General features: G+C 45.6%; 1 protein-coding gene across 1 annotated transcript; it reads right to left on the bottom strand.

Annotated features, from left to right (window-relative positions):
- GNG10 (G protein subunit gamma 10) lies at positions 1–20,734 on the bottom strand. The gene is made up of 3 exons (XM_040420349.1): positions 20,554–20,734; positions 2,664–2,816; positions 1–410 (listed from the first exon to the last, which is right to left on the bottom strand). Exons 1-2 carry the CDS (start codon positions 20,632–20,634, stop codon positions 2,691–2,693), a joined length of 207 nt encoding a protein of 68 aa, XP_040276283.1. The 5' UTR covers positions 20,635–20,734; the 3' UTR covers positions 1–410; positions 2,664–2,690.
- Between the last annotated feature and the right edge of the window lie 4,965 nt (positions 20,735–25,699).

The raw sequence follows: 25,699 nt of genomic DNA, 5'->3' as shown, positions 1-25,699 counted from the left end.
CTTTGCAAATAAAAGTGTGATATTTATTTTGAAGTTATAAAAATGTTACATTTCAGAAGACAATGTATAGTTATTCATATAACAATTATACCTGTCCAGAAAAATACTTTTTCACTTTAAATAGAAAATATTAGCAATATTTCTTTTAACCACAAATCCCTGCAACTTTCAGATGAAATTGGTAGAGGTTTAAGCAGATCTGCAGATTCTGTGACATTTCTAATCTTCTACACTGACATACAGTAGCATCATTTTTTGCCGTTGTTTAGAAAAGAAAATTATACAAAAAACTGTAAGATAAGGATTGGAAAAGGACTAATAAATATTTGAAAGGTGAAGGTTTTGGCCGCATTTGGAATGGCACCGAAAAGGCAGGCTGTATATATTCGAGATCTTCAAATGATACATACCTAGAATTACAAGCAGTGAAAAATGTTACACAATGAAAAAAGCCACATACAAATTAATGTAGAGTACACAAGGGCATGAGCACAAATGTTTCCTTCTTCACCTTCATACTGTTATGCGTAACTGAAGGGGACTCTACGGTTTTAGGTTTATTATACCGTAAGCACTCTGGCATTTTTTTTATATACAATTCTATCTGTGTAGTTTGTTTCATTTCAGCTCTGGTACGTGCTTATATTTTGAACATTTTCATAATTGGCAGCTGTCATGTGATCACCAGTCTGACCACTAGTCCAGACCCTTCTCTTCAGGTCCGCAATATACGGGCATCGGCCGTTTTTTGCACCAATCTCGGATACAGACCCATTCACTTCAACGCGTCCGTGAACCGGAAGGTGCGGTGCGGAACGTAAGCACAGAACCCCATTGAAGGAACGTAGTGACACTGTCACTACCATCCGTGCCTCCACACCGCAAAAAAATAGAACATGTTCTTTTTTTTTGCGGTGTGGATGGATCACGGACCAATTCAAGTTAAATGGGTCTGGATCAGTCTGCGGAAGCTGCACAGATGGTGCCCGTGCATTGGTGACCGCAAATCGTGGTCTAAAATGCACTGAACGGCCAGGCAACAGCTGTGTGCATGAGGCCTAACTATCTGTGTGCACTGAATCTCCAGTGAACGCTACGAGATGAAGCTTCACACTGTTCCCTCTGCCTCCTCTTTAGAAGACCTGACATGGAGACCACCCATCACTCGCAGGATGCAGAGAAGAGCATGCTGAAGCTTCATCACATAGGAATGCACTGAGACTGCAGTATGAGGGGGCAGCAGTTCTGTCACTTATCTATAGTATCAATGGCTGCCTGTGGTGTGATGAAACTTCACCCCCTCTGTCTCAGCAAAGTCAGAGGCATAGTTACAGGCTGTATTAGAGGAACAGGGATCTAAGATGGCAGGCAGTCATAATAGCATATCAACTATACAAGTACAAGGTATACACAAGCCACTACATTGCTGCACTATACTAGCACCACTGTTTGGGAGGGGTGGACATAACATACATATTCTATATATGAATTATTTAATATATCCTAATCCATATGGATTGAATTTCTATCGGCAGTCCTCAAAAATAGTGCCACTGTGTCTTAATATCCAAGAAATCTATAGTGGTATAACTTGATCATGAGCCCCAATACAATCTGTATAATAGAATCCCTTCGCTTTCTTTCAGTTATCCTTTTATTGAGTTTTAACGGGTAAAGGTTTAACAAGCAGTCTTGTAACAATGTAGATAGCACAATAGAAGGCCCGAAAGCCATCAGTTAAAAGAGCGGTCAGGAAGAATGTCAGTGGAGTAGTACCAGAAAGAGATTGCACCTTGTATATATATAGAAACACATAACTAGGCAATGTGGAATTTCATAAGAGACAGTTACAAGAGCCATAACCTTAACTGGGGAGTTGGCGAAAAAGGAGAGGGTAAAGGGGTTGTCTCACTTCAAGTGGCATATATCATGTAGACTAGAGGAAGTTAATACAAGGCATTTGCTAATGTATTGTGAATTGATTGTCCATATTGTCTCCTTTGCTGTCTGCATTCATTTTTCCATCACATTATACACTGCTAATTTCCAAGGGTTATGATCACCCTGTAATCCAGCAGTGGTGGCCGTGCTTGCACACTATAGCTGCACCCTATCTGGTGGCTGGGACCACGGGTGTGCGCAAAGACTGTCCGTTTTTCCTACAGTGTACAAGCACGACCACTACTGCTGGATTGCAGGGTGGTCGTAATCATAGAAACGAGCAGTGTATAATGTGATGGAAAAACGAATCCAGCCAGCAAAGGAGACAATGTGGACAATCACAGTACATTAGTAAGTGCCCTATATTAACTTTCTCTACATGATACATGCAAGTTGCTGAAGTGAGACGACTCCTTGGTAGTATAAAACTTAGGTATGGTGGGGTAGTTTAGTTAGTTGCTCTAATCTAGACTTTGTAGGTTTGGGCTTCTGCACGAGGAGTCTCAAGAAGTTGTGATGGACACATTTCCAAACCTTGAGTTACAATCCATTCACTTAATATGTGCCATTAAAAATACTGGTGTCTTGGCCTGTAGCAAAATGACCAGTGTCTGGGTTTGACTGCTACCTATGCACACCCTGTACTTATAGCCCTACAAATAACTCTCTTTGCCATATTTACTACACCCTTTAGGTCCCCTTTACTGTCAAGCAATACTTACATCGGTCAGCAATCAAGTACAGCAGCCTTAAAGCAATGAACATGACCTGGGCTCACGGAATGGATTACTCCCAGCCGGCATCCCAACCAAGAGAGCATCCTTACAGGCATTCTGCATACAGTACTGTTGAAGCTCTGCTGCTGCTTGAGAAACCTACAGGAAAAAAAACACACAAATGCACTGAGCACAATGAGTCAAACAGGCAACTAATCGTGGTGCTCAATAGTAAGGTAGGAAACATGTTATAGTGTTCAGAACTGGGTACAAATCTGAAACGTCCACATATGTGGTTGACTACAGGACTGATCTACCAAGAAGACAATTCCTGAAAGTACCACATTCCTTAGACACAAAATGAAAACGGACCAAATGTCATCAGATACGATTATCCACAAAAGCAGGATATAACAGAAAATTGTCACCGTCATTGCATGATGATATGGCACAATACATTACACAGATTATAAGGTATTCTATTCTTGTAATTAGGAAACAAAACTACCATGGCAAAGTCTGTGGGTTTCCCACAAGCTAATATTATACTGTCCAGGAATAAACACTTCCATGTGGTTAAAATAGATCATGGGAATTCACTTAATGAAAAGGCTAAGCTTTCACAATCTCTAAAGTAGCTATTAAAGTGCAATCAAATACTATACTTCTGTTTAAAGGGACACTGACAGGCCCAAAAAGCATATTTAGGTATATATATGACAGTACAGGTCTTATCAAGTGTATTAGAATCATCTAGGTATCCCCCCTGTCCACCTTATAAATACAGTAAAATGAAGTTTTATAACCTGCTTGAATCGTGTTCAATCTACCCAAGGGGCAGTGTTTCATCTCAACTTGCGCCCAGCCAGCCTCGCCACAACTGCCATTTGAAGCGCCGCCCAGCTCATCAATATTCACTTCGCTGGGCGGCTACTAGTGTCCCCGGCCATCTTCAGTGCATGCGCCCGGCACCCTCACTGGCCGGGATCGCATTGCGCCTGCGCACAGTCTGATTCTCAGAGGCCGAAGCAGCCTCTGCTTTATGCGCATGCGCCGGGCACAGTTCAGAGCAGCGCCTCAGAGTAGCTGCCCAGCGAAGTGAATATTGATGAGCTGGGCGGCGCTTCAAACGGCAGTTGGGGCGAGGCTGGCTGGGCGCAAGTGGAGATGAAACACCACCCCTTGGGCAGATTGAACACCATTCAAGCAGGTTCTAAAACTTCATTTTACTGTATTTATAAGGTGGACAGGGGGGATACTTACATGATTCTACTACACTTTATAAGACCTGTACTGTCATATATATACCTAAATATGCTTTTTGGGCCTGTCAGTGTCCCTTTAAAGGTGGCTCCAAACTAAAGAAGAACTAATAGCTAAAAGTACTTCTAAGCTGTCAGAACTGCATTAAAGGGCGTATGTCGCCAGTGTTGACCATGCTAAACTGCTGACAGCAGTAGGTAATGGCTAGGGAGAGCAGGACAAACACGCATATGTTCGTGGAGCTTTTCTCTTCAGGAGTAGTGTGAATATGAAGATAGCCAAGCAAGCAACGGTTCATTTGGCAGCCGATTTGCATCTTTCATCAAAATGTACAATTATCAGCAGCACATATCTGTGTGTAATCGGATGTGCTGCTGATAGTAGAACTGAATAAAACCTCATGCAGACGTCCGTGGAACACGGTCCGTGAGATACCGGACTGGCATTGCAGGAGCGCACGGCGTCATAGCAACCAATGACACCGTGCGCTCCTGCAATGCCAGTCCGGTATCTCACGGACCGTGTTCCACGGACGTCTGCATGAGGTTTAAGGGAGGAAAGACTGCTGTAGCAATCATTCTTCCCATATACGACATTTAAAACAGTGTCACAATGCGGTCCTGAAACAAAAAAAAAAGTTTGCACCCACGATTTCAGATCTGAAAAAGTTTAACTGCTACCACTGGGCAAGTTGTAATGGAGACAATATTGCTTATCACCCAGCTTGTCCATGCAGACCTGAAACTAAGAACCAGCACGCAGTTTTTTGAGCCGATCCAAAAAGAACAAAAAGTGATACTTCTCACCTATTTTTAATCAACTACTGTGTTTGTTTAAAAAAAACTGCATTTGTAATTCCAGGCTAAGGCCTCATGAACAGACCGCATGTATTTTGCGGTTCACAAACTGAAGGATCCACAAAATATGGATGACATTCGTGTTGCATCCGTTTTTGTGGGGATCCACTGACTTCAATGGGTCCGTGGTCTGTATTTTGCGGCCAAGTACAGAACATGTTCTCTCTATCTGCAGAACAGACTTACGGATGCGGAAGGCACGCGGATCATCCGTATATCCGTTCCGAAAAGGATAAAACAGGTCCGATACTTAGCCACAAAATGCAGTCTATGAACGTTATTGAAGTAAATGGGTCTGCAAAAAACAAAACGAAACAGATGCAATGTGGACATCACACAGACATCATCCGTATTTTGCAGATCCATGTTTTGTGGACCGCAAAATACATACGGTCGTGTGGATGACGTATAAGTCTCCATAACAAACTCCAATATCCCACAGCAGCTTAAAATTAGAATTTTGTGAAAAGGTTCAATATTCTAGGCTCAAAGTGTCACACTCTAGTCAGCTAATTAGTCCATACCCCCTGAGCAAAGGGTACCTGAGATTGTGACTTTGGGGTCTCATAAGCTGTAAGCCATAATCATCCAAATTATAACAAATAAAGGCTTGAAATATCTCGCTTTGCATGTAATGAGTCTATCTCATATGTTAGTTTCACCTTTTAAGTTGCATTACTGAAATAAATGAACTTTGCACGATATTCAAATTTTTCGAGTTTCACACACACATTATATATATATATATATATATATAAACAGTACCCCTCTACCACCGACATGGTCTTACTATTGTCACCTACTGAGCTGAAGTTGCCTCACAGTGCCAGTCAGTGGGAAAGCTAGGCGACTCAGAGCCATCATACATGGAGCCCTGCCAACACTAATGCCAAGCTCTCCCACAGACTGCAGCTCCGAATGGGAAAGCAGTGTTTACTTAATGACGCTGGACATGCGTGAGGAAGTACACCGTCCAAAAATAGTTGTTTGTGGTCGCTTGCTCATTTTACAGCATTTACGTTTCTTTTTTTACAGATCCAATAAATGCTTCTAATTATATTCTCATGCAGGAAAATTTTGAGCCAAAGGGAACAGTTGTTCATTCCTCTAATAATATAAATTTTACAATATTCTCTACCCTGCTATTTAATTAGTTTGAAGAGCCCCAAGCCAAATATTTCACAGTGTAATATCTGAATACCAAGTTTGTATAAAGATGGATAAAAACATCCTAAAAGTAACCCTACAGCTTCTATGGGTCCCATATGGGGAGGCGTAGAGCCAAGGGTGGTCCCTTGCTGTTTACCCATAGGCACTGTAAACCTGTGCAGCGCCATGCTAAAACAATGTGGGAAGGAGGTTTTAGGATTGTATACCGTAAAAAAATATATAATTAAACAGTAACGTAAAATATGCTTCTCTTTAGCATTCCGATTCTCTATGTTGCTGCTATAGCACTTTGGCGATAAACCTCTTGTTCTCCATTGACAATTCTTGTACTACGGAACTCATACAGGTTAATAAAACACGGAAAGGTCCTATTGTGAAGACTACAATTAGGCTACATTCACACGTCCGCAAAATGTGTCCGCATCCGTTCCGCAATTTTGCGGAACGGATGCGGACCCATTCATTCTCTATGGGGACAGAATGGATGCGGACAGCACACAGTGTGCTGTCTGCAGCCGCAATTGCGGAGCGCGGCCCCGATTTTGGGTCCGCAGCTCCGCAAAAAGATAGAGCATGTCCTATTCTTGTCCGCAGCTTGCGGACAAGAATAGGCATTTCTATGGGGGTGCCGGGCTGGTGTGTTGCGGATCCGCAATTTGCGGGTCCGCAACACACCACGGACGTGTGAATGTAGCCTTACACAGCGATCTTGGTTTTGAGACAGTGTAGCTGGGCAGCCACAGGAATAAATTCAGTCACAGACGACCACTGCCCCTTAGGCCTCATGCACACGACCGTATTTTTTGCGGTCCGCAAAAACGGGTTCCGTTTTTCCGTGATCCGTGACCGTTTTTTTCGTCCGTGGGTCTTCCTTGATTTTTGGAGGATCCACGGACATGAAAAAAAAGTCGTTTTGGTGTCCGCCTGGCCGTGCGGAGCCAAACGGATCCGTCCTAAATTACAATGGACAGATCCGTTTGACGTTGACACAATATGGGGCAATTTCAAACGGATCCGTCCCCCATTGACTTTCAATGTAAAGTCAGGAGTTAATATACCATAGGATCTGAGTTTTCTCCAATCCGATGGTATATTTTAACTTGAAGCGTCCCCATCACCATGGGAACGCCTCTATGTTAGAATATACCGTCGGATTTGAGTTACATCGTGAAACTCAAATCCGACAGTATATTCTAACACAGAGGCGTTCCCATGGTGATGGGGACGCTTCAGGTTAGAATATACTAAAAGAACTGTGTACATGACTGCCTCCTGCTGCCTGGCAGGTGCTGCCAGGCAGCAGGGGGCAGCCCCCCCCCCCGTAGTTAACACATTGGTGGCCAGTGCGGCCGGCCGGCCCCCCCCCCTCCCCTGTAGTTAACTCGTTGGTGGCCAGTGGGCCCCCCCCTCCCTCCCCTGTAGTTAACTCGTTGGTGGCCAGTGGGCCTTCTCCCCTCCCTCCCCCTCCTAATTAAAATCTCCCCCCTATCATTGGTGGCAGCGTAGTGTACCGATCGGAGTCCCAGTTTAATCGCTGGGGCTCCGATCGGTAACCATGGCAACCAGGACGCTACTGCAGTCCCGGTTGCCATGGTTACTTAGCAATTTGTAGAACCATTATACTTACCTGCGAGCTGCGATGTCTGCGTCCGGCCGGGAGCTCCTCCTACTGCTAAGTGACAGGTCACGAGAGCGGTCCGTGGTATGCCGGGCTGGATTCCTGTTCAGAGCAGGAGGTTGCTATGACGCCGTGTGCTTCATGTCGCCGCTGCACTACAGTAATACACTATACGAGTGTATTGCTGTAGTGCAGCGGCAGCATAAAGCGCACGGCGTCATAGCAACCAATGACGCCGTGCGCTCCTGCTCTGAACAGGAATCCAGCCCGGCATACCACGGACCGCTCTCGGCCGCGGAACACGGCCGTGTGCATTCGGCCTTAGGCCTCATTCACACTACCGTATGACTATTTCAGTGTTTTGCGGTCCGTTTTCCACGGATCCGTTGTTCCGTTTGTTTGTTTTTTCGTTGTGTTTCCGTTCCGTTTTTCCGTATGGCCTATACAGTATACAGTAATTAAATAGAAAAAATTGGGCTGGGCATAACATTTTCAATAGATGGTTCCGCAAAAACAGAACGGATACTGAAGACATACGGATGCATTTCCGTATGTGTTCCGTTTTTTTTGGCGTACCCATTGACTTGAATGGAGCCACGGAACGTGATTTCGGGGAAAATTATAATAGGACATGTTCTATCTTTCAACGGAACGGAAAAACGGAAATGGAATGCACACGGAGCACTCCGTGAACTTTCCGCATCCGTTGCTCTGTTCCGTGGTCGGCAACAAAAATACAAACTGTCCTAATCTTGTCCGTTTTGCGGACAAGAATAGGCAGTTATATTAATGGCTGTCCGCTCCGTCCCGCAAATTGCAGAACGCATACGGACGCCATCCGTGTTTTGCGGATCCGTAATTTGTGGACCGCAAAACACACAACGGTCATGTGCATGAGGCCTAAATCTCAGGATTTATGGAAGAAATTCATGGAAACTAGATAGTTTGTATTGTTTTTAATATGTTTGAGTCTTGGTGCAGTAATAAGACATATCTCAGGTGTCGATATTCTTATCCAGTATGTGTCTACTGCAGGTATATGTACGTGTACTTATCTTGTTATTGATTACCTTTATATTATTCCACTCTGTGAGGCGAGTTTGAACTTGTTTTTTCCTATTTAGCCTGTTTAAAAACTTAAAAAAAGAAAATTCAGACAATAGTCTAGATTAAATAAAATCGCACCGTTTTGTGTCTACAGCTTTAGGTAGACCTATGTGTCCCAAGGTTGTTCCTGCAGCGTCACTGAAACAAGTCATGGTTACGCTCACTCATCGGCCCCCTCTTCTTCTAGCTAACCTACTGATGGAAGGGACTATAACTGCAGGAACTACACAGAATTTGTATGTGGTATGCAACCAAGGAGAAATCTAGGTCTGTATCGGAGTAGACACAAAACGGACTGATATTTCTTACAAAGTTGCTTCAATTTGCAAGTTGGTCCATTCCAAAAAACTGAAGTGTGAACTGCACCATTCCATACATTTTTCTGGGTCTGTGAACAGTACACGGACAGAAATTATTGCCATCTAAATTAGGATTAATTAGTGCTCATAGAACTGTAGCATGCCAGTCCTGGGAATGTATGAACAACTGGGTGACAACTGGGTGTTACCGTTCAACTAAACGAGTCCCTACACAGTCTTTTTTTTTTAAACATGTTCTTATTGAAATGTAGGCCTCAAGCACATGACCATATGTTCAATCCGCATCCGATTTTTTTTTTCGTTTGTTTTTTGTTTTTAAAGGGGGCTGCAAAAGATGGTGCAGCATATCATGTGCTGTCCGAAATTCATATGTCCGTCCGGCTGGTCCCGCAAAAATGACAAAACATGTCCTATTCTTGTCCAGTTTGCGGACAAGGATAGGACATTTCTACAGGAGTATATACGACCGGGATCTGTGTTTTGCAAATCTACAATTTGCAGACCAGAAAACGGATACGGTTGTTTGTATGAGGCCTAAAACAAAGACATACATTACTCATACAGAAATTTTATAACCTCAAAAGACAATTCCATCCAATGTGGCTATAGCAGTACTAGTGTGGCAGCTGAGTATTAAACCATAAAGGTCCACCATGTTACAGGATGAAGTCATAGGCATAATTAAGGCAAAAACTGAAGAGTTATCCCAACAGCTGTAATTACCCCTGTGGTCGCTGCAATGCCGAGCAGTGAAGAGGCACGGGGCTGAAAGGGCTACACGGCGACGATACTTTTACTGGTCCTGCATGAGATCGAATCCCATTATGCTGTATCTGACTCATCAATCATCACTAGCCGAGTATCATATGAGCAGATATTATCTTACTGGCCGTTTCTCATAAGGACACGCTCACATTATCATTACCAATGATTTCATTATCTGGGTTAGCAGCTCATCTAGCTGGCAGGCTGCTCCTTCTACAAGGCATGCAGAATCAATAGCTGGAAAAAGACATGAGAGAGCCATTCAGTAAATAGAGGCATGCATTATTCAGCACACCCACTGCCTGCGGGCTGGAGACTGTACACAATTACAGAACTGTGTCACCGGGAGAGAACGATAAGGATGCTCCAGCCCGAGTGTGATACAGTCATACCACTTATTTTTAAAGAGGACCTGTCTGTTTTAGCACTACTTGCATTCCCCATGTAAGGCCTCATATGCACACGACAGTTTTTGTGGTCCGCATCCGAACCGCATTTTTTGCGGCTCGGGTGCAGAACCATTCACTTCAATGGGGCCACAAAAGATGCGGAGAGCACTCAGTGTGCTGTCCGCATCCGTTGCACAGTTCCGTGGTCCCGCAAAAAAAATATAGAATGTCCTATTCTTGTCCATTTTGCGGACAAGAGTAGGCATTTCTACAATGGGCTGCCCATTCCATAAATTGTGGAAGGCACAGGGGCGGCTTCCGTTTTTTGCGGATCCGCGGTTTGCAGACCGCAAAAGACGGCACGGTCGTGTGCATGGGGCCTTATAACAACTCCCCACCATCTTTTATTTCTATGTAGTGCGATTCCTCTATTATTCCTGTTAGAAATGTATCAATAATTGCAAAGTTGGGTGTTACCAGTTGTGGGTGTGTCCCTGTGCAGTCTGACACTGGTAGCACAGATTGGATAGTGTCATAATGTGCAGGGACACACCCACAACTGGTAACACACAGTTGTACCTGTTTTAACTTCTAGCAGAAATAATAGAGGAATGGTACAACATAAAGTCATCACAATCAATGCTCTAGAATTGTCATTTAATGTGGAATACAATTATTATGTAAAACAGACATGTTGGTATCTGGGAGATGCGGAACGGAGGCACGGAATGGAAGCCCACGGAAGCACTACGGAGTGTTTCCATGGGTTTTCTGTCCATGCCTCTGCACCGCAAAAAAGTAGTGCATGCACTACTTTTTTGCGGTGCGGACAGATCACGTACCCATTCAAGTTGAATGGGTCTGGATCGGTCTGCGGCAGCCGCACGGATGTTGCCGTGCATTAAGGACCACAAATTGCGGTCCCCAATGCACGGAACGGCCAGCACACGATCATGTGCATAAGCCCTAAGGCCCCCTGCACACGGCCGTTTTTTTTCCCCGTTTACTGGCCGTTTTTTGCGTTCCGTATACGGTCCATATACGGAACCATTAATTTCAATGGGTCCGCAAAAAAAAACGGAATGTACTCCGTATGCATTCCGTTTCCGTATTTCCGTTTTTCCGTTCCGTTCTAACATAGAACATGTCCTATTATTGCCCGCAAATCACGTTCCGTGGCTCTATTCAAGTCAATGGGTCCGCAAAAAAAACGGAACACATACGGAAATGCATCCGTATGTCTTCCGTTTCCGTTCCGTTTTTTGCTGAACCATCTATTGAAAATTTTATGCCCAGCCCAATTTTATCTATGTAATTACTGTATACTGTACATGCCATACGGAAAAACGGAACAAAAACGGAAACACAACGGAAACAAAAAACGGAACAATGGATCCGTGAAAAACGGACCGCAAAACACTGAAAAAGCCATACGGTCGTGTGCAATAGGCCTAATATTGTAACATAAAATACAGCATGCAAAACTTTTATTTATATAGTGATTAAAGGGGTTCGGACTCCCGGCACCACCACTGATCAGCTGTACGAAGAGGCTGTGGAGCTCTGTGAGCGCTTATGCTTCTTCCTAGGCCAGTGATATCACGTTCATTGGTCATATGGCCTGGGCACAGCCATGGGTGCACCTAACCTTTCTGCTCCCTGAGGCGAAAACTGATACGGCGCCCCACAATGAAAGTGCTCATTGCCCATGGCCCTTCCGCTGCCCCCCTCTTGCCCCTACCTGGTGCTGCCTGAGGCGATCGCTTCACCTGGCCTCATTGGTGGTGCACCCCTGGGCCCAGCTCAGTTCTATTCAAGTAAATGGGGCTGAGCTGAGATACCGAGCACAGCCGCTATACAATGGACAGTAATGCTCATCAGAGCTCTGGTGAGTGCCACGGCTTCCTCAAACAGCTGATTAGTGGGGGTGTCAGGAGCTGGACCCCTGCCAATCTCATACTGATGACCTATCCTGAAGAAAGGCCATCAATATGAAAATCCCAGAAAAACTTTAGTTAGGGTACAGCCACACATGGCATAAATGCTGCAGACTCCTCATTCTCTAGGAGTCCCAGCAGTGGACTTGTGGTAAGGATTTTAAATCTGCAGCATGTCAATTTATGTTGTGGACTTCACCCTGAGCAAAGCATAGGGTGAAATCTGAGGGAAACCCATAACAAATCCGCATTGGAAAATCCACCCCATGCAACCCTATGGACATGGCCGGATTCAGATTCTGCTGTCACTATTAGGACTCATGCACACGGCCATAGTTTTGGTCCACATCCGTCCGCATTTTTTCGTGGATCAGATGCAGACCCATTCAACTCAATGAGGCTGCAAAAGATGTGGACAGAAAACCCGTGTGCTGTCCGCATGGGCACGTTCTTCATGTCTTGCATCCAGTTTGAACGGACCCTTAGGGCTGTTTCACACGAGCGGATGCCGTGCGTGGCATCCGCTCCGTGAAAGAGTGCCAAGACCCGATGCAGACTGCAGAGGCACGGAGCATTAACATGACTGATAATGCTCCGTGCCTCTCTGTGATCTCTTTACTACGAAATCACAGTGACAACTTTGATTTCGTAGCAAAGAGATCACAGAGAGGTACGGAGCATTATCAGTCATGTTAATGCTCCGTGCCTCTGCAGTCTGCATCGGGTCTTGGCACTCTTTCACGGAGCGGATGCCACGCACGGCATCCGCTCGTGTGAAACAGCCCTTAATGTGTCATTGAGGGAGAACGTCCACCTTTTTCAGCTGATCGGTGGGGGTGCCAGGTGTCAGACTCCAACTGGGCGGATAATGATAACTTATCCTAAGGATAGATCATCAATATATGTAGCCCAAAAAAAAACTTTTATATTATGGCCGATCAGTGTAAGTACAACTATTATATAGCTGGAAGCTGGAAAGGTCAGGCTTGTTTGATTTCAACATGCTCAATCTATGTATCACCATAGGACCACTGGGGTTCTGAATGGTACAGCCACAACAAGGAACCAACATATGCTGATATTATGACTGTAAAATGTACATAGCTATAAACCAGGCATGCTCAACCTGCGGCCCTCCAGCTGTTGTAAAACTACAACTCCCACCATGCCCTGCTGTAGGCTGATAGCTGTAAGCTGTTCGGGCATGCTGGGAGTTGTAGTTTCGCAACAGCTGGAAAGACTCAGGTTGAGCATGCCTGCTCTAAATAGTAGTAGTAAGCAGTCCTCCAATTTTAGCTATTCTGTTGAGCAGGGTAGCATTCTGTAAAAAGGAAAAATCCACCAGAAAACAGGAAGGAGCAGATTTTTAAAAAGGTACAAATTTTGGTGCGGATTACATCTCACACTGAAAAGAATGGAGACATTGGTGTCATTCACAAAGGCCATTTTTTTAGCTTTGTTTTTCCTCTGTGCTGCAGGAGGATTCGGCTACTTTAACAAATTAGGCACGCCGCAGGCAGTCCGTGCGACTGGGGTGAAACCACTCCAGCCCTTGCCTGGAGTAGATTTCACTCCTCTTTTACGCCCATCTCCAGGCATAAAAGATGGTAAATTCATTGGGGCCAAAGTCTCAGCCCCAGCCACTTCCAAGTGGTGAGGACAGCCCGAAAATACCCAGCACAAAAATGTCACAAAAAAAGGGTCTTGCGACTTTTTTAATAGGGATCGACCGATTATCGGTTTTACCGATATTATCGGCCGATATTGAGGATTTTGAACGTTATCGGTATCGGCATCTATTTTGCCGATATACCGATAACGTATTGGGAACACAGAACGCGCTGCTCTCAGCGCTCTGTGTTCCCTCCGCAGCACAGGGGAGAAGGAAGCAGTGTCTCCTCCCCCTGTGATGCTGCTGCCGCTGCCGCCAATGGCAGGAGAGGAGACAAGAGGAGGGGAGGGGCTGTGGCCGCTGCGCCACCAATGAAGATGAGTCTTTCATTAATTCATATACAGGAGGCGGGAGCTGGCTGCAGAATCACATAGCCGGCTCCCGACCTCTATGAACGGCAGCTGCGGTCCGCGGTAGTTAACCCCTTAGGTGCCGCGGATCGCAGCTACCGCTCATAGAGGTCGGGAGCCGGCTATGTGACTCTGCAGCCAGCTCCCGCCTCCTGTATGTGAAAGAGAGGTATCTTCATTGGTGGCGCGGGGCGCCCCCCCCCCCCCCCCCTCAAGCCCCCTAGTATTAATCATTGGTGGCGCAGTGCGCCCCCCACCCCCATCCCAATAGTAAAAACATTGGTGGCGCAGTGCGCCCCAACCCCCACCCAGTATTAATCATTGGTGGCAGTGGCCACAGGATCCCCTCCTCCTCCGATCGGAGCCCCAGCAGTGTAAGCCTGGGGCTCCGATCGGTTACCATGGCAGCCAGGACGCTATTGAAGCCCTGGCTGCCATGTTCAGCTCCATGCTGCTGTGTGCACAGAGCACAGAGCAGCAGGGACAGTGTGAGCTCCTATTCACCCTGATAGAGATCTATCAGGGGGAATAGGACAAGGGTTCTAGTCCCTAAGGGGACTAAAAGTTAGTAAAAAAAAAAACACAAAAATATTAAGTATAAATGAAAAAGATTTACAAAAAAAATAAAATAATAATACACGTTAACAATAAACATTAATTTTCAGCAGATTTGTGTAGGAAAAATTTTTTTTCCTCAAAATTAAAAATACCCAGAATATCGGTATAAATTATCGGCTATCGGCCTGAAAGTTGACAAATTATCGGTATCGGCCCTAAAAAAAATCAATATCGGTCGATCCCTAGCGGTTAACACCTAAAACTGGAATGGTGGGCTTAGTAAATGAACCTCATTCTGCTTCAGAAAAGCTGCAGCGGATCAGAGGGCAGGGATTCACAGTTTTCCACCCCACAGGATAACACGGGGAGAGTCTTTGCTACGTATTTTGTGGCAGATTTTTCCACCACATGTGAAGGCAACTTTAGGGTTCATGCACACGAACATATATTTTTTTCAGTGTCTGTTCTGTTTTTTTTGCAGCCTGTATGCGGAACCATTCACTTCAATGGGGAAACCAAAAAAATGGAAACGACTCAGTGTGCTTTCTATGTCCATATGTCTGCGTGGCCGTTCCGCAAAAAAATAAAACATGTCCTATTATTGTCCGCATTACGGAGAAGGATAGAACTGTATTAGGGGCTGGCCCTTCCATTCCGCAAAATGCAGAACACAGATGGCCAGTATCCATGTTTTGAGCATGAGCCCTTAGGGAAACTCAAACAGAGGAGAACAGTCTTACTCGCCAATATATGGGTAAGTGCTCTTTTGTATTTTTCTTCTGGCAAGCACATTTTATTCATATTGGATTTCAAAATCCTGTATTTTAGTCCCAAAAAGCACATCCCACTGGATTTGTGGTCAGGTGGACATTTATTAACACCAGCATATTAAATGTTGGTCTTAATTAAGGATGAGCGAATCGACTTCGGATGAAACATCCGAAGTCGATTCGCATAAAACTTTGCGCCAATACTGTATGGAGCAGTCAAGTTCGGGAAATGGTTTTTTACAGTACAAATTAATTTATGAAGTTATTACTTCGAAGTCTCGCGAGCAATAACTTCGGCTCATCAGAGCAAATACATTCTAATACTGTACGGAGCTCCTGCTCCGTACAGTATTGGAACGAAGTTTTATGCGAATCAACTTCGGATGTTTCATCCTAAATCGATTGGCTCATCCCTAGTCTCAATCTATCCTCCTCAGGTTTCAGATGTGCCACAATCATAAAAAAGAAGCTTCCTGGTGTACATTATAACAATGTGCCAAACCAGCTGTAGCCACCCCTGCACTTCCCACTCCTTGCCCCTTTGCCCACTTTGTGAAAAAGTGGTGAGTGAGGCTCTAAACCGCCAGAAAGTAGCGAAAGTTTGCGCAACCATAGCATGCGACAAAATTTGGTTTAGTACAGGGAATAATAAATGTCCCCCTAACAGTCTTTTAACATACCCCATTAAATTGTGCAGTGCTGCTAGAAAAATGAAAGAAATGAGAAAACACATTAAAAACCTCCCAATATCAGGGAGGAAGTGTGGAAGTGTTGGTTATTGGTAAATAATGGACAAGAAATGGACTAACTTAGGGCTCATGCACAGGACCGTTGCCTGTTTTGTGGTCCGCAAATTGAGGATCCGCAAAACACAGGTACCAGCTGTGTGCATTTTGCGGACCGGAACGTGTGGCCCATAATAGAACAGTACTATCCTTGTCCGTAATGCAGACAATAATAGGACATGTTATATTGTTTTGCAGCACAACCATGCGGACACAAAATGCACATAATGTAATTTCCGTTGTTTTTGCAGTCTCATTAAAGTAAATGGTTCTGCATACGGGCCACTAAAAAAACGTAACGGACACAGAAAAAAAAACATTTGGGTGCATGAGCCTTTTATGAGCATGAACATGAGGACGAACTGACAGATCATCGATCAATATGATGCTGCGAGTCCAGTTAGAAGAGCAGTGCTCGGTCCAAGAAATGCAGCCATAACATGGAGCGTGTTCCCCGGACTGAACACGCTTGTATCAAACTAGGCAAACAACTAAGAAATGGACACAAAGTTATGCCTCATTCACACAGTCAGTGTTCGATCAGTGATTGTGAGCCAAAACCAGGTGCGGCTCTAAACACAGAACAGTTGCAAACCCCTTTATGATACCTTATGAATGTGTAGTCTCCAATCCTGGTTTTGACTCACAATTAGGGATAAGCAAACTTCTGTTTTCAAGTTCGGCGTACAAGGTTCGGGTTATCTAAGAATTCCGTTATGGATTCCGCTACCACGGACCATAACTTATGGTTACCTGAACCTTGTACGCCGAACTTGAAAACAGATGTTCGCTCAACACTACTCACAATCATAGATGAAAATCACTGACCACACATTAAGGGCTCATTGCCGTTTTTGCAGTCCGCAAATTGTGGATCCTTAAAACTCAGATACTGAAAGTGTGTGTTCCGCGAATGCCGGAACAGAACTTCCGGCCCATAATAGAACTGTCAATAATGCGGACAAGAATAGGACTTGTTCTATATTTCTGCAGGTGCACACAGAACGGACATACGGATGTGGACAGGACACGGTGTGCTGTGCACATCTTTTGCAATCCCAATGCAGATCAGATATGGAAAAAAATATGCTCGTGTGCATGAACCCTAACTATGTGAAAGATGAAAAACGTATTTCTAGTGTTGAGCGGACTTGTGTTTCAAGTTCGGTGTCCAAAGTTCAAGTTATAAAAAGAATTCCGTTATGGACTCCGAATTCCGTTATGGTCTGTGGTAGCGGAATCCATAACGGGATTCTTCGATAACTCGAACCCGAACTTTGGATGCCGCACTTAAAACACAAGTTCACTCCAGACTACTGATTTCTACTGCTTGTTCAGGGGCGGACTGAGCGATCGGGCACTTCGGACGTGGTCCGAGGGCCTGGCGGGGAAGAGGGCCCGCAACAGCAGGTCACAGGGAGATGAACGCTCCGTTGTGGAAGCGTTTATCTCCATAGCCATCTGTATCGCCGTCCTCAGGACAGCGATACAGATGGCTGTGCTGTGGGGCAGGGGAGGGAGAGGCGTCTCCATTCCCTGTTCGTCTGATAGGCTGCCGGCCTATCAGAGGTCGGTGCAGGCGGCGCAATGACGTCATCGCGCCACCTGAGCCGTACAGCGCGGGACACAGGCCAGAAGAGGCCTGCGTCGCAGCGGAGGTAAGTAAAAGTGTTTATTTTATTTTTTATACCGGACTATGGAGGGGGGGGGGGGAGGAGAGAGGCACTTGCTACTGGCACATGGGGGGAGAGGCACTTGCTACTGGCACATGGGGGGAGAGGCACTTGTTACTGGCACATGGGGAGGGAGAGAGGCACTTGTTACTCGCACATGGGGGGGAGAGGCGCACTTGTTACTCTGGCATGGGGGGGGAGAGGCGCACTTGTTACTCTGGCACATGGGGGGGAGAGGCACTTGTTACTGGCAAATGGGGGGGGGAGAGAGAGGGGCACTTGTTACTGGCACATGGGGGGGAGAGAGGCACTTGTTACTGGCAAATGGGGGGGGGGAGAGAGAGAGGCACTTGTTACTGGCACATGGGGGGGAGAGAGGCACTTGTTACTGGCACATGGGGAGGGGAGAGAGGCACTTGTTACTGGCACATGGGGAGGGGAGAGAGGCACTTGTTACTGGCACATGGGGAGGGAGAGAGGCACTTGTTACTGGCACATGGGGAGGGGAGAGAGGCACTTGTTACTGGCACATGGGGAGGGGAGAGAGGCACTTGTTACTGGCACATGGGGAGGAGAGAGAGGCACTTGTTACTGGCACATGGGGAGGGAGAGAGGCACTTGTTACTGGCACATGGGGAGGGGAGAGAGGCACTTGTTACTGGCACATGGGGAGGGGAGAGAGGCACTTGTTACTGGCACATGGGGAGGGGAGAGAGGCACTTGTTACTGGCACATGGGGAGGGGAGAGAGGCACTTGTTACTGGCACATGGGGAGGGGAGTGAGGCACTTGTTACTGGCACATGGGGAGGGGAGAGAGGCACTTGTTACTGGCACATGGGGAGGGGAGAGACGCACTTGTTACTGGCACATGGGGAGGGGAGAGAGGCACTTGTTACTGGCACATGGGGGGGGGAAGAGAGGCACTTGTTACTGGCACATGGGGGGGGGGGAAGAGAGGCACTTGTTACTGGCACATGGGGGGGGGGAAGAGAGGCACTTGTTACTGGCACATGGGGGGGGGGAAGAGAGGCACTTGTTACTGGCACATGGGGGGAAGAGAGGCACTTGTTACTGGCACATGGGGGGAAGAGAGGCACTTGTTACTGGCACATGGGGGGGGAGAGGCACTTGTTACTGGCACATGGGGGGGGGGGGAAGAGGCACTTGTTACTGGCACATGGGGGGGGGAAGAGGCACTTGTTACTGGCACATGGGGGGAAGAGAGGCACTTGTTACTGGCACATGGGGGGGCATGGAGAGGCATTTGTTACTGGCACGATTGGGGGGCATCTATGGGGTGCACTTGTTACTGGCACATTATTATGGGGCACTATGGGGGCTTCTACTGAGGCCACCAAGAAGGGGTATTTTATTATGGGCAGCTCTGTGTTGTACTAGTATTATCAGGGGTATTATCTGTTTCTGCAGTATAGTATTGGGGAGTACAGCGGCACAGTATTGGGGGTAGGAGGCTGATTTGTCTAGAAGATGGGAGGATGATGGAAAAGTAATAAACTAAGATTTTTTTTTGTTGTCAAACTGCAGAAACGGGAAATGGTGACAAAATGGTGGTCTGGTCTGAAAGGAAAAGACGAGGACAGAGAACATCTACATCAAAGGAGAGGTCACTGGATGTAAGAGGTATGGGGCGCTGTATTTCTGTAGTGATGGGATCAGGGGCGTAACGCTCGCGGTGCGACCGGGGGTTGGAGGCGGGATATGGGTATGGCTGGAGGTGGAATATGGGCGTGGCTGGAGGCAGAACATGGGTGGGGCCTGGAAGGGGGCCCTTGATCTATTTTGCCCGGGGGCCCTGAGGGTTCTCAGTCCGCCCCTGAGCTTGTTAGTGATCAGTTCCTTGGCTGCCCTGATTTATGTGTGTTCCAACAAACTAGCACAATATAGGAAACTGACCCTAAAACAATTCCATATTATTTGAGCAAAACATGTAATTACACCAAACTCTACAGATACACATTTATATACAGTGAAGGACGACCATGGTCCGAGATCTTCAGACTAAACACAGCCTATTAGGGTGCTTTCACACAGTTTTTTCCCCAGCATTTTTTGCTGAGTTTTTGCAGTAAAAACACCAGCTCCAGATATTAACTGAAGATCAAGGGAAATATATAAAACACAGGACAGACATGTTTTTGGCTACTGGCATTTTTTCTTTATTATAAGGCATTTTTTGTCTTTCTTGCTTCACAGCATGCTGTGCCTTCTGGCTTTTTTCCACATCACCTTCTCTATAGGGGAAAATGCCATGAGAAAACACTGGTTATAAGACACATTAGGGAAGATTTATCTAAACTGGCGTTAGCGAAAACTGGCTTAGTTGCCCATGGCAACCAATCAACATCCACATTAGATTTTTCAGAGCGTTTTTGGAGCTCTTTGTAGAAAAAACTGCAGAAAAAAAACATATATCCCCCAAAAAATGCTTTCCACAGCTAAATTTATGTGTGCATGGAATGATCATCAGGTTAGCAGCATACGGTGAGAAGGGGGATTCCTGGCACTGTATATGGCAGATTAATGCCTGGCACCAACCTCATCATTCTTGGTGTGAGGAGCTAGCAGTAATTAAAAGCACAAACACCCCAGATCTGAGCAAAAAAGTGAGGTAAAAGATCCAACAAGTAGCACAGTCATTACCTTGATCCTCTCCACGCTGGCCTCCAGCTTCAGCTGCTCCACCAGTCTCTGCATGGTGCTCAGGTTGGAGTTAGAAGACATGTTGTTCACCTAGAAGAGTTCTATCTGTTACTTCCACAGATACTGCTCTGATCCCAGGGCAGGAAATGATCTCACAAGCAGCTAAACTAGCAGTCTCCAGCAGTCCTCCTACCCATCCAGAGCACAACAGCAGCTTCCCAACTAGGGACAGGAGAAGGTTTGGATCAGAGCGCCACCTAGTGGCACAAGTAGAATACAACGTTGTGTGCCAACTCGACTAGTAACAGAAATAATATGGAAACTGAATATAAGAAAGTTAGATTACAAAATGGTTTCTAAAAATTGTTGTTAATATTATTGGATCATATGAAACTTTAATCCTTTAGTTTTTCTTTAGAAGAATTCTTATATTTACCCCACATAACTTGAATAGTGCATCACAATATCCCACCACTGGAATAATAAACACAATGATGGCATAGTAGTGGGGTGTTAACCCCTTCTTGACACTGCCATTTGTTTTGTTTTTTACTCCCCACATTCTATAACTTTTTTTATGTTGACATAGCCTCATGAGGACTTGTTTGTTTTGGGACATTTGGCATTTTAATTTGTATAATGTATTAAAAAGCTTTAAAAACATTTGGAATAGAAAGTAGAAAAAACACAATAATGCCAATGATTTTTGGGTTGCGCTTTTGTTTTCCGGCATAGAGTTCCGTCGTCGGGGCTCTATGCCGGAAAAATCCTGATCAGGATTATCCCCATGCATTCTGAATGGAGAGAAATCCGTTCAGGATGCATCAGGATGTCTTCAGTTCAGGACCGGAAAGTTTTTTGGCCGGAGAAAATACCGCAGCATGCTGCGCTTTTTGCTCCCGTCAAAAATCCTGAACACTTGCCGCATCTACGGATCCGGAATAATAGCCCATTGAAATATATTATTCCGGATCCGTCCTAACATCTTCAGTTGTTACGACGCAACGACGGATCCGGAAGTTGCGTCTGCGCCTGCGCCAGGAAGTAGGAAGGACTTGGCTGGCGCGAAAAGAGACTGATCCGGAAATCCTGAAGCCAACATCAACGTTTTTTTTCCGGATCCGTGGCACGGATCCGGCCCCATACCGGATCCGTACGACGGATCCGGAAAAAAAACGTTGATGTTGGCTTCAGGATTTCCGGATCAGTCTCTTACCAAAAAAGCCGGAAAGACGCATCCGGAAAGAAAAAATTATGCGTTTTTACGCGTTTTTCCAGATCCGGCGTGTAATTCTGGCAAATGGAGTACACGACGGATCCGGACAACGCAAGTGTGAAAGAGCCCTAAAGCCGTATGTGTTTGTGACCTTTACTGACTCAGTCCAAGCACAGCCTTAGGGCTCGTTCACACGACCGTGACATTTTTTTGCGGTCCGCAAATTGCGGATCCGCAAAACATGGATGGCGCCCGTGTGTCTTCCACAATTTGTGGAACGGAACAGGAGCCTATTATAGAAATGCCTATTCTTGTCCGCAAAATGGACAAGAATAGGACAGGACTCATAATTTTTGCGGGGCCAGGGAACGGAGCAATGGATGCGGACAGCACACAGTGTGCTGTCCGCATCTTTTGCGGGCCCATTGAAATGAATGGTTACGTATACGGACCGTATGCGGAACGCAGAAAACGTCCCGTATACGGAATGCAAAATACGTTCGTGTGAACGAGCCCTTAAATTGGTCCTCAGCCTTCTATAATAATTCAATGCTACTTTACTCAGGGGTTAATTCCTAGCAAAGTTGCTTTTTCTTGCAGCTTTTACTAACAGGAATGATGTTTTCCTGCAGCAGGATTCTGTCTTGGACTACTTGACAGAAGCACACACCAGACATGTACTCTCTGTGGCTTGCTTACTAGCAGACCCCACGAACCAGGGGAAGTGGGCCCAGCCTACTACCCAGTCACTGCAATACCCCATTAACGACCCATGATGAGTATAACCAGCATGAGCAATTGTTAAATCTTGCAGGTGTGTGTGGAGACTGCCAGAGAGTTGATGTACAGTGTGCTCTGAAGATTGTCTGGCTAGGTCGGTGTGGAGAGGCGGATTCAACTGGCAGAGGATGACTGGATCATGGTAGAGGACAATTTGGAATCTGATGAAGGAGAGCTATATCTTTGCGCATGGAGCAGGGGGTTCCATGGCTATCAGGACTGTAGAATGGTGAGTGGGTTTTGCACCACCTTTTTCAGAAAGAAAGCATTCTTGGAGATGCCCAGGGGTGGACTGGGAACTTAAAGTGGCTCTGGAAAAAAAAAAAAACTAAAAGTGGCCCCATGTTATTGGCGGATCCAAATTGAGAGAAGGCAGGACAAAACAAGCAGGCAGCGTCAGCAATAGCATAGCGCAAAATACTGTCCCATCAGAACAGTACATCACAGTGTAGCACAATATATTGCCCCAAAAGCTGCCCCTATGTGGTGGCAATCAATAGATGCCATTTTCTGTCCTCCTCCAGTTGTTTCTGATTAGAATGTAGGCTTAGAAGGTGAGGAGCAGGAGCAGTTGAATTCATGATGGTATGTGCGGTAGCTGGCCGGGTATATGAGTACCTGATTCTCACAGCATTATTTATTACTGAGAGCTCATTATGTACCTTGGACTCAAAACAACAAAAAGTGAGGAGAGATTATTGATACCTCCCCTACGTATTCCCAAGTATATCCAAAACTAAAAAGAACCCCAGGAACGGGGTATAGGGAAATAAAACGTAACTTTTACTATTAATCGCATAAAACTATCTCCACACCTAAATGACATACAATACAGAAATAATTCAATGTACGCCTGGCTGAGACAGTACCCAAAGCACACTACCCAAAGTGAATGGGACCAAAGAAAACAATGTAAGGGAAAAAAAGAAAAGGAACAATATCACCAATCCAGACGTGATGGATAGTTGGGAGGATGTGGATCGTTCACAGACCCCAAACTAAATCTGGTACCCCGGTGTGCTCTCTTGGATACGTAGTCTGTATACAGCTGGGCGAATTAGAGGTTCTTCATTGTAACACAGGTAGACGGACGAGTGATTCCTGGTGACTTGCAACAAAGCGGTAGCAGGAACAACTGGCCCTATATTACCCTGTAAAGATGGAGTGGGGGCTAGAAATGCCCTACTTATCTATACAGAGCACCCGCACCGAAAGAAACGACCCCGTCCGGGTCATGCAGCCCCTACCCACTGGCAGGCAGGTCGTCATTATCATTGTTTATCATTAATCCCTGTTCATTGCAGGGCAACTTCTTTTGGGGTCTTGTTGCGTCCTTTGTGATTCCACTGAACCATGGGATGAGTCTAGTATAATTACCCCCTTAGTCCTGTTTTTTTTTTCTTTGTTTTTCCTACTTTTGGGCCCCCTCGTTTATGTTTGATGTACTCAGTATAACCTATGTACTCAGCATACTTTTGTATTCAGCATAACTGATGTACTCAGCAGTATTTTATACTCAGTATCTTGTTGTACCCAGTAATTTTACCTACCCAACGTTCTTTTTTTTTGTGTGTATTTAGCTTACCATATACTCAGCATACCCTTAGATTGCCTGTTTCCCCTGATGAGTTATTCCAACGAAACGTGGCACGTCGGGAACATCTTTTTAGGGTACATAAGGGATTCTGCCCGGGTTTAGGGACAGGTATCCGGACGAGGTCACCCCTTTTGGGTATAGATAGGTAGGGCATTTCTAGCCCCCTCTCCATTTTTACTGGATAATATAGGGCCTATCACGTCTGGATTGGTGATATTGTTCCTTTTCTTTTTTTCCCTTACATTGTTTTCTTTGGTCCATTCACTTTGGATAGTGCGCTACATGCTGTCTCAGCCAGGTGTACATTGAATTATTTGTGTATTGTATGTCTTTTTGGTGTGGAGATAGTTTTATGCGATCATTATTTACCTTGCCAGCAGGAGAGAGGAGGGCTTGGGCGGCACCTCTGGGCATCGGCCCACTGGGAGATTTCCCTGTAAGGTCTTTGGCCAGTCCGCCCCTGGAGATGCCCTTTGGGGTGAATTTGATATGGTAAACTGAGGATTTTAAATTAATGGCTGCAGGACTATGAAATGGCTGCAGGACAATTTGGGATGGACTTTAAATGTATTAAGCTACTTAGGTCCCTATGCGAAATGCTATTTGAATAATTTTATGTTATTATGGGCAACTGATATTTTTATTTTATGGTAATATGTATATTGGATTTGTTGGTGAGTGCAGAAAAATGGCAGCAAGGAAAGGTATTACATCAGTATCATAAAATGTCAGTGGCGGATTGGCCATAGACCTTACAGGGAAATTTTCCAGTGGACCGATGCAGATGGGACCACCCAAGCCTTTCGCTTTCAGCGGTAATTAACTCGGTGAGAATCAGGTACTCATGTACCCGGCCAGCGACCGCACACGCCCTCCTAAATTCAACTGCTGTGGCCCGCAGCTCACCTCCTAAATCTCCTGTTTCATACTGTATCTTAATAATAGACAACTGGAGGAGAAGGACAGAAACTGGCATCTATTGATGGCCACTGCAGAGGGACAGATTGTGGGGCAATATACTGTGCTGCACTGTGGTACATGGTTGTGATGGGATGGTATTTGTGTTGCCCCACTTTCTGTCAATTTGGGGCCATTTTTATTTTATTTTTTTCCCAGGGGAACTTTAATTTCCCTGTCCGGCCCTGTAAAAAGACATGTGTTCATAAGGAGAACTTCTCCCAGAGAGTAACCTATTCTAGGGTGAAGATTATGGTTTTGGGAAGAAGGGTATCACGGTGTCTAATCTGGGTACCCAGAGAGATCTTTAGAAAATTCCTGTTTTGTCGTGCTGAATTTAAAGATAAATTGAAAAGTAGACGTTTTTAACCCCTTAAGGACCCAGGACGAGAATGCTCGTTCTAAATGGCCGCTACTTTGTGCCCCAGGACAAGCATTCTTGTGCTGCGGTCCTTCCTCCCCCCCATGTGCGGTACCACGATAAGCGGCAGAGATCCAGCTGTTACTGACAGCCGGATCCCTGGTGCATCCGCCAGCATCGATGATAACGCCGATGCCGGTGGATTAACTCCTCATATGCCGCGGTCAGCGCTGAC

This window comes from Bufo bufo, chromosome 2, assembly GCF_905171765.1.
Source record: "Bufo bufo chromosome 2, aBufBuf1.1, whole genome shotgun sequence".
NCBI classification, from domain to species: domain Eukaryota; kingdom Metazoa; phylum Chordata; class Amphibia; order Anura; family Bufonidae; genus Bufo; species Bufo bufo.
Note: the sequence above shows the minus strand (reverse complement) of the source record. Positions and strands in the feature narration are given on the sequence as shown.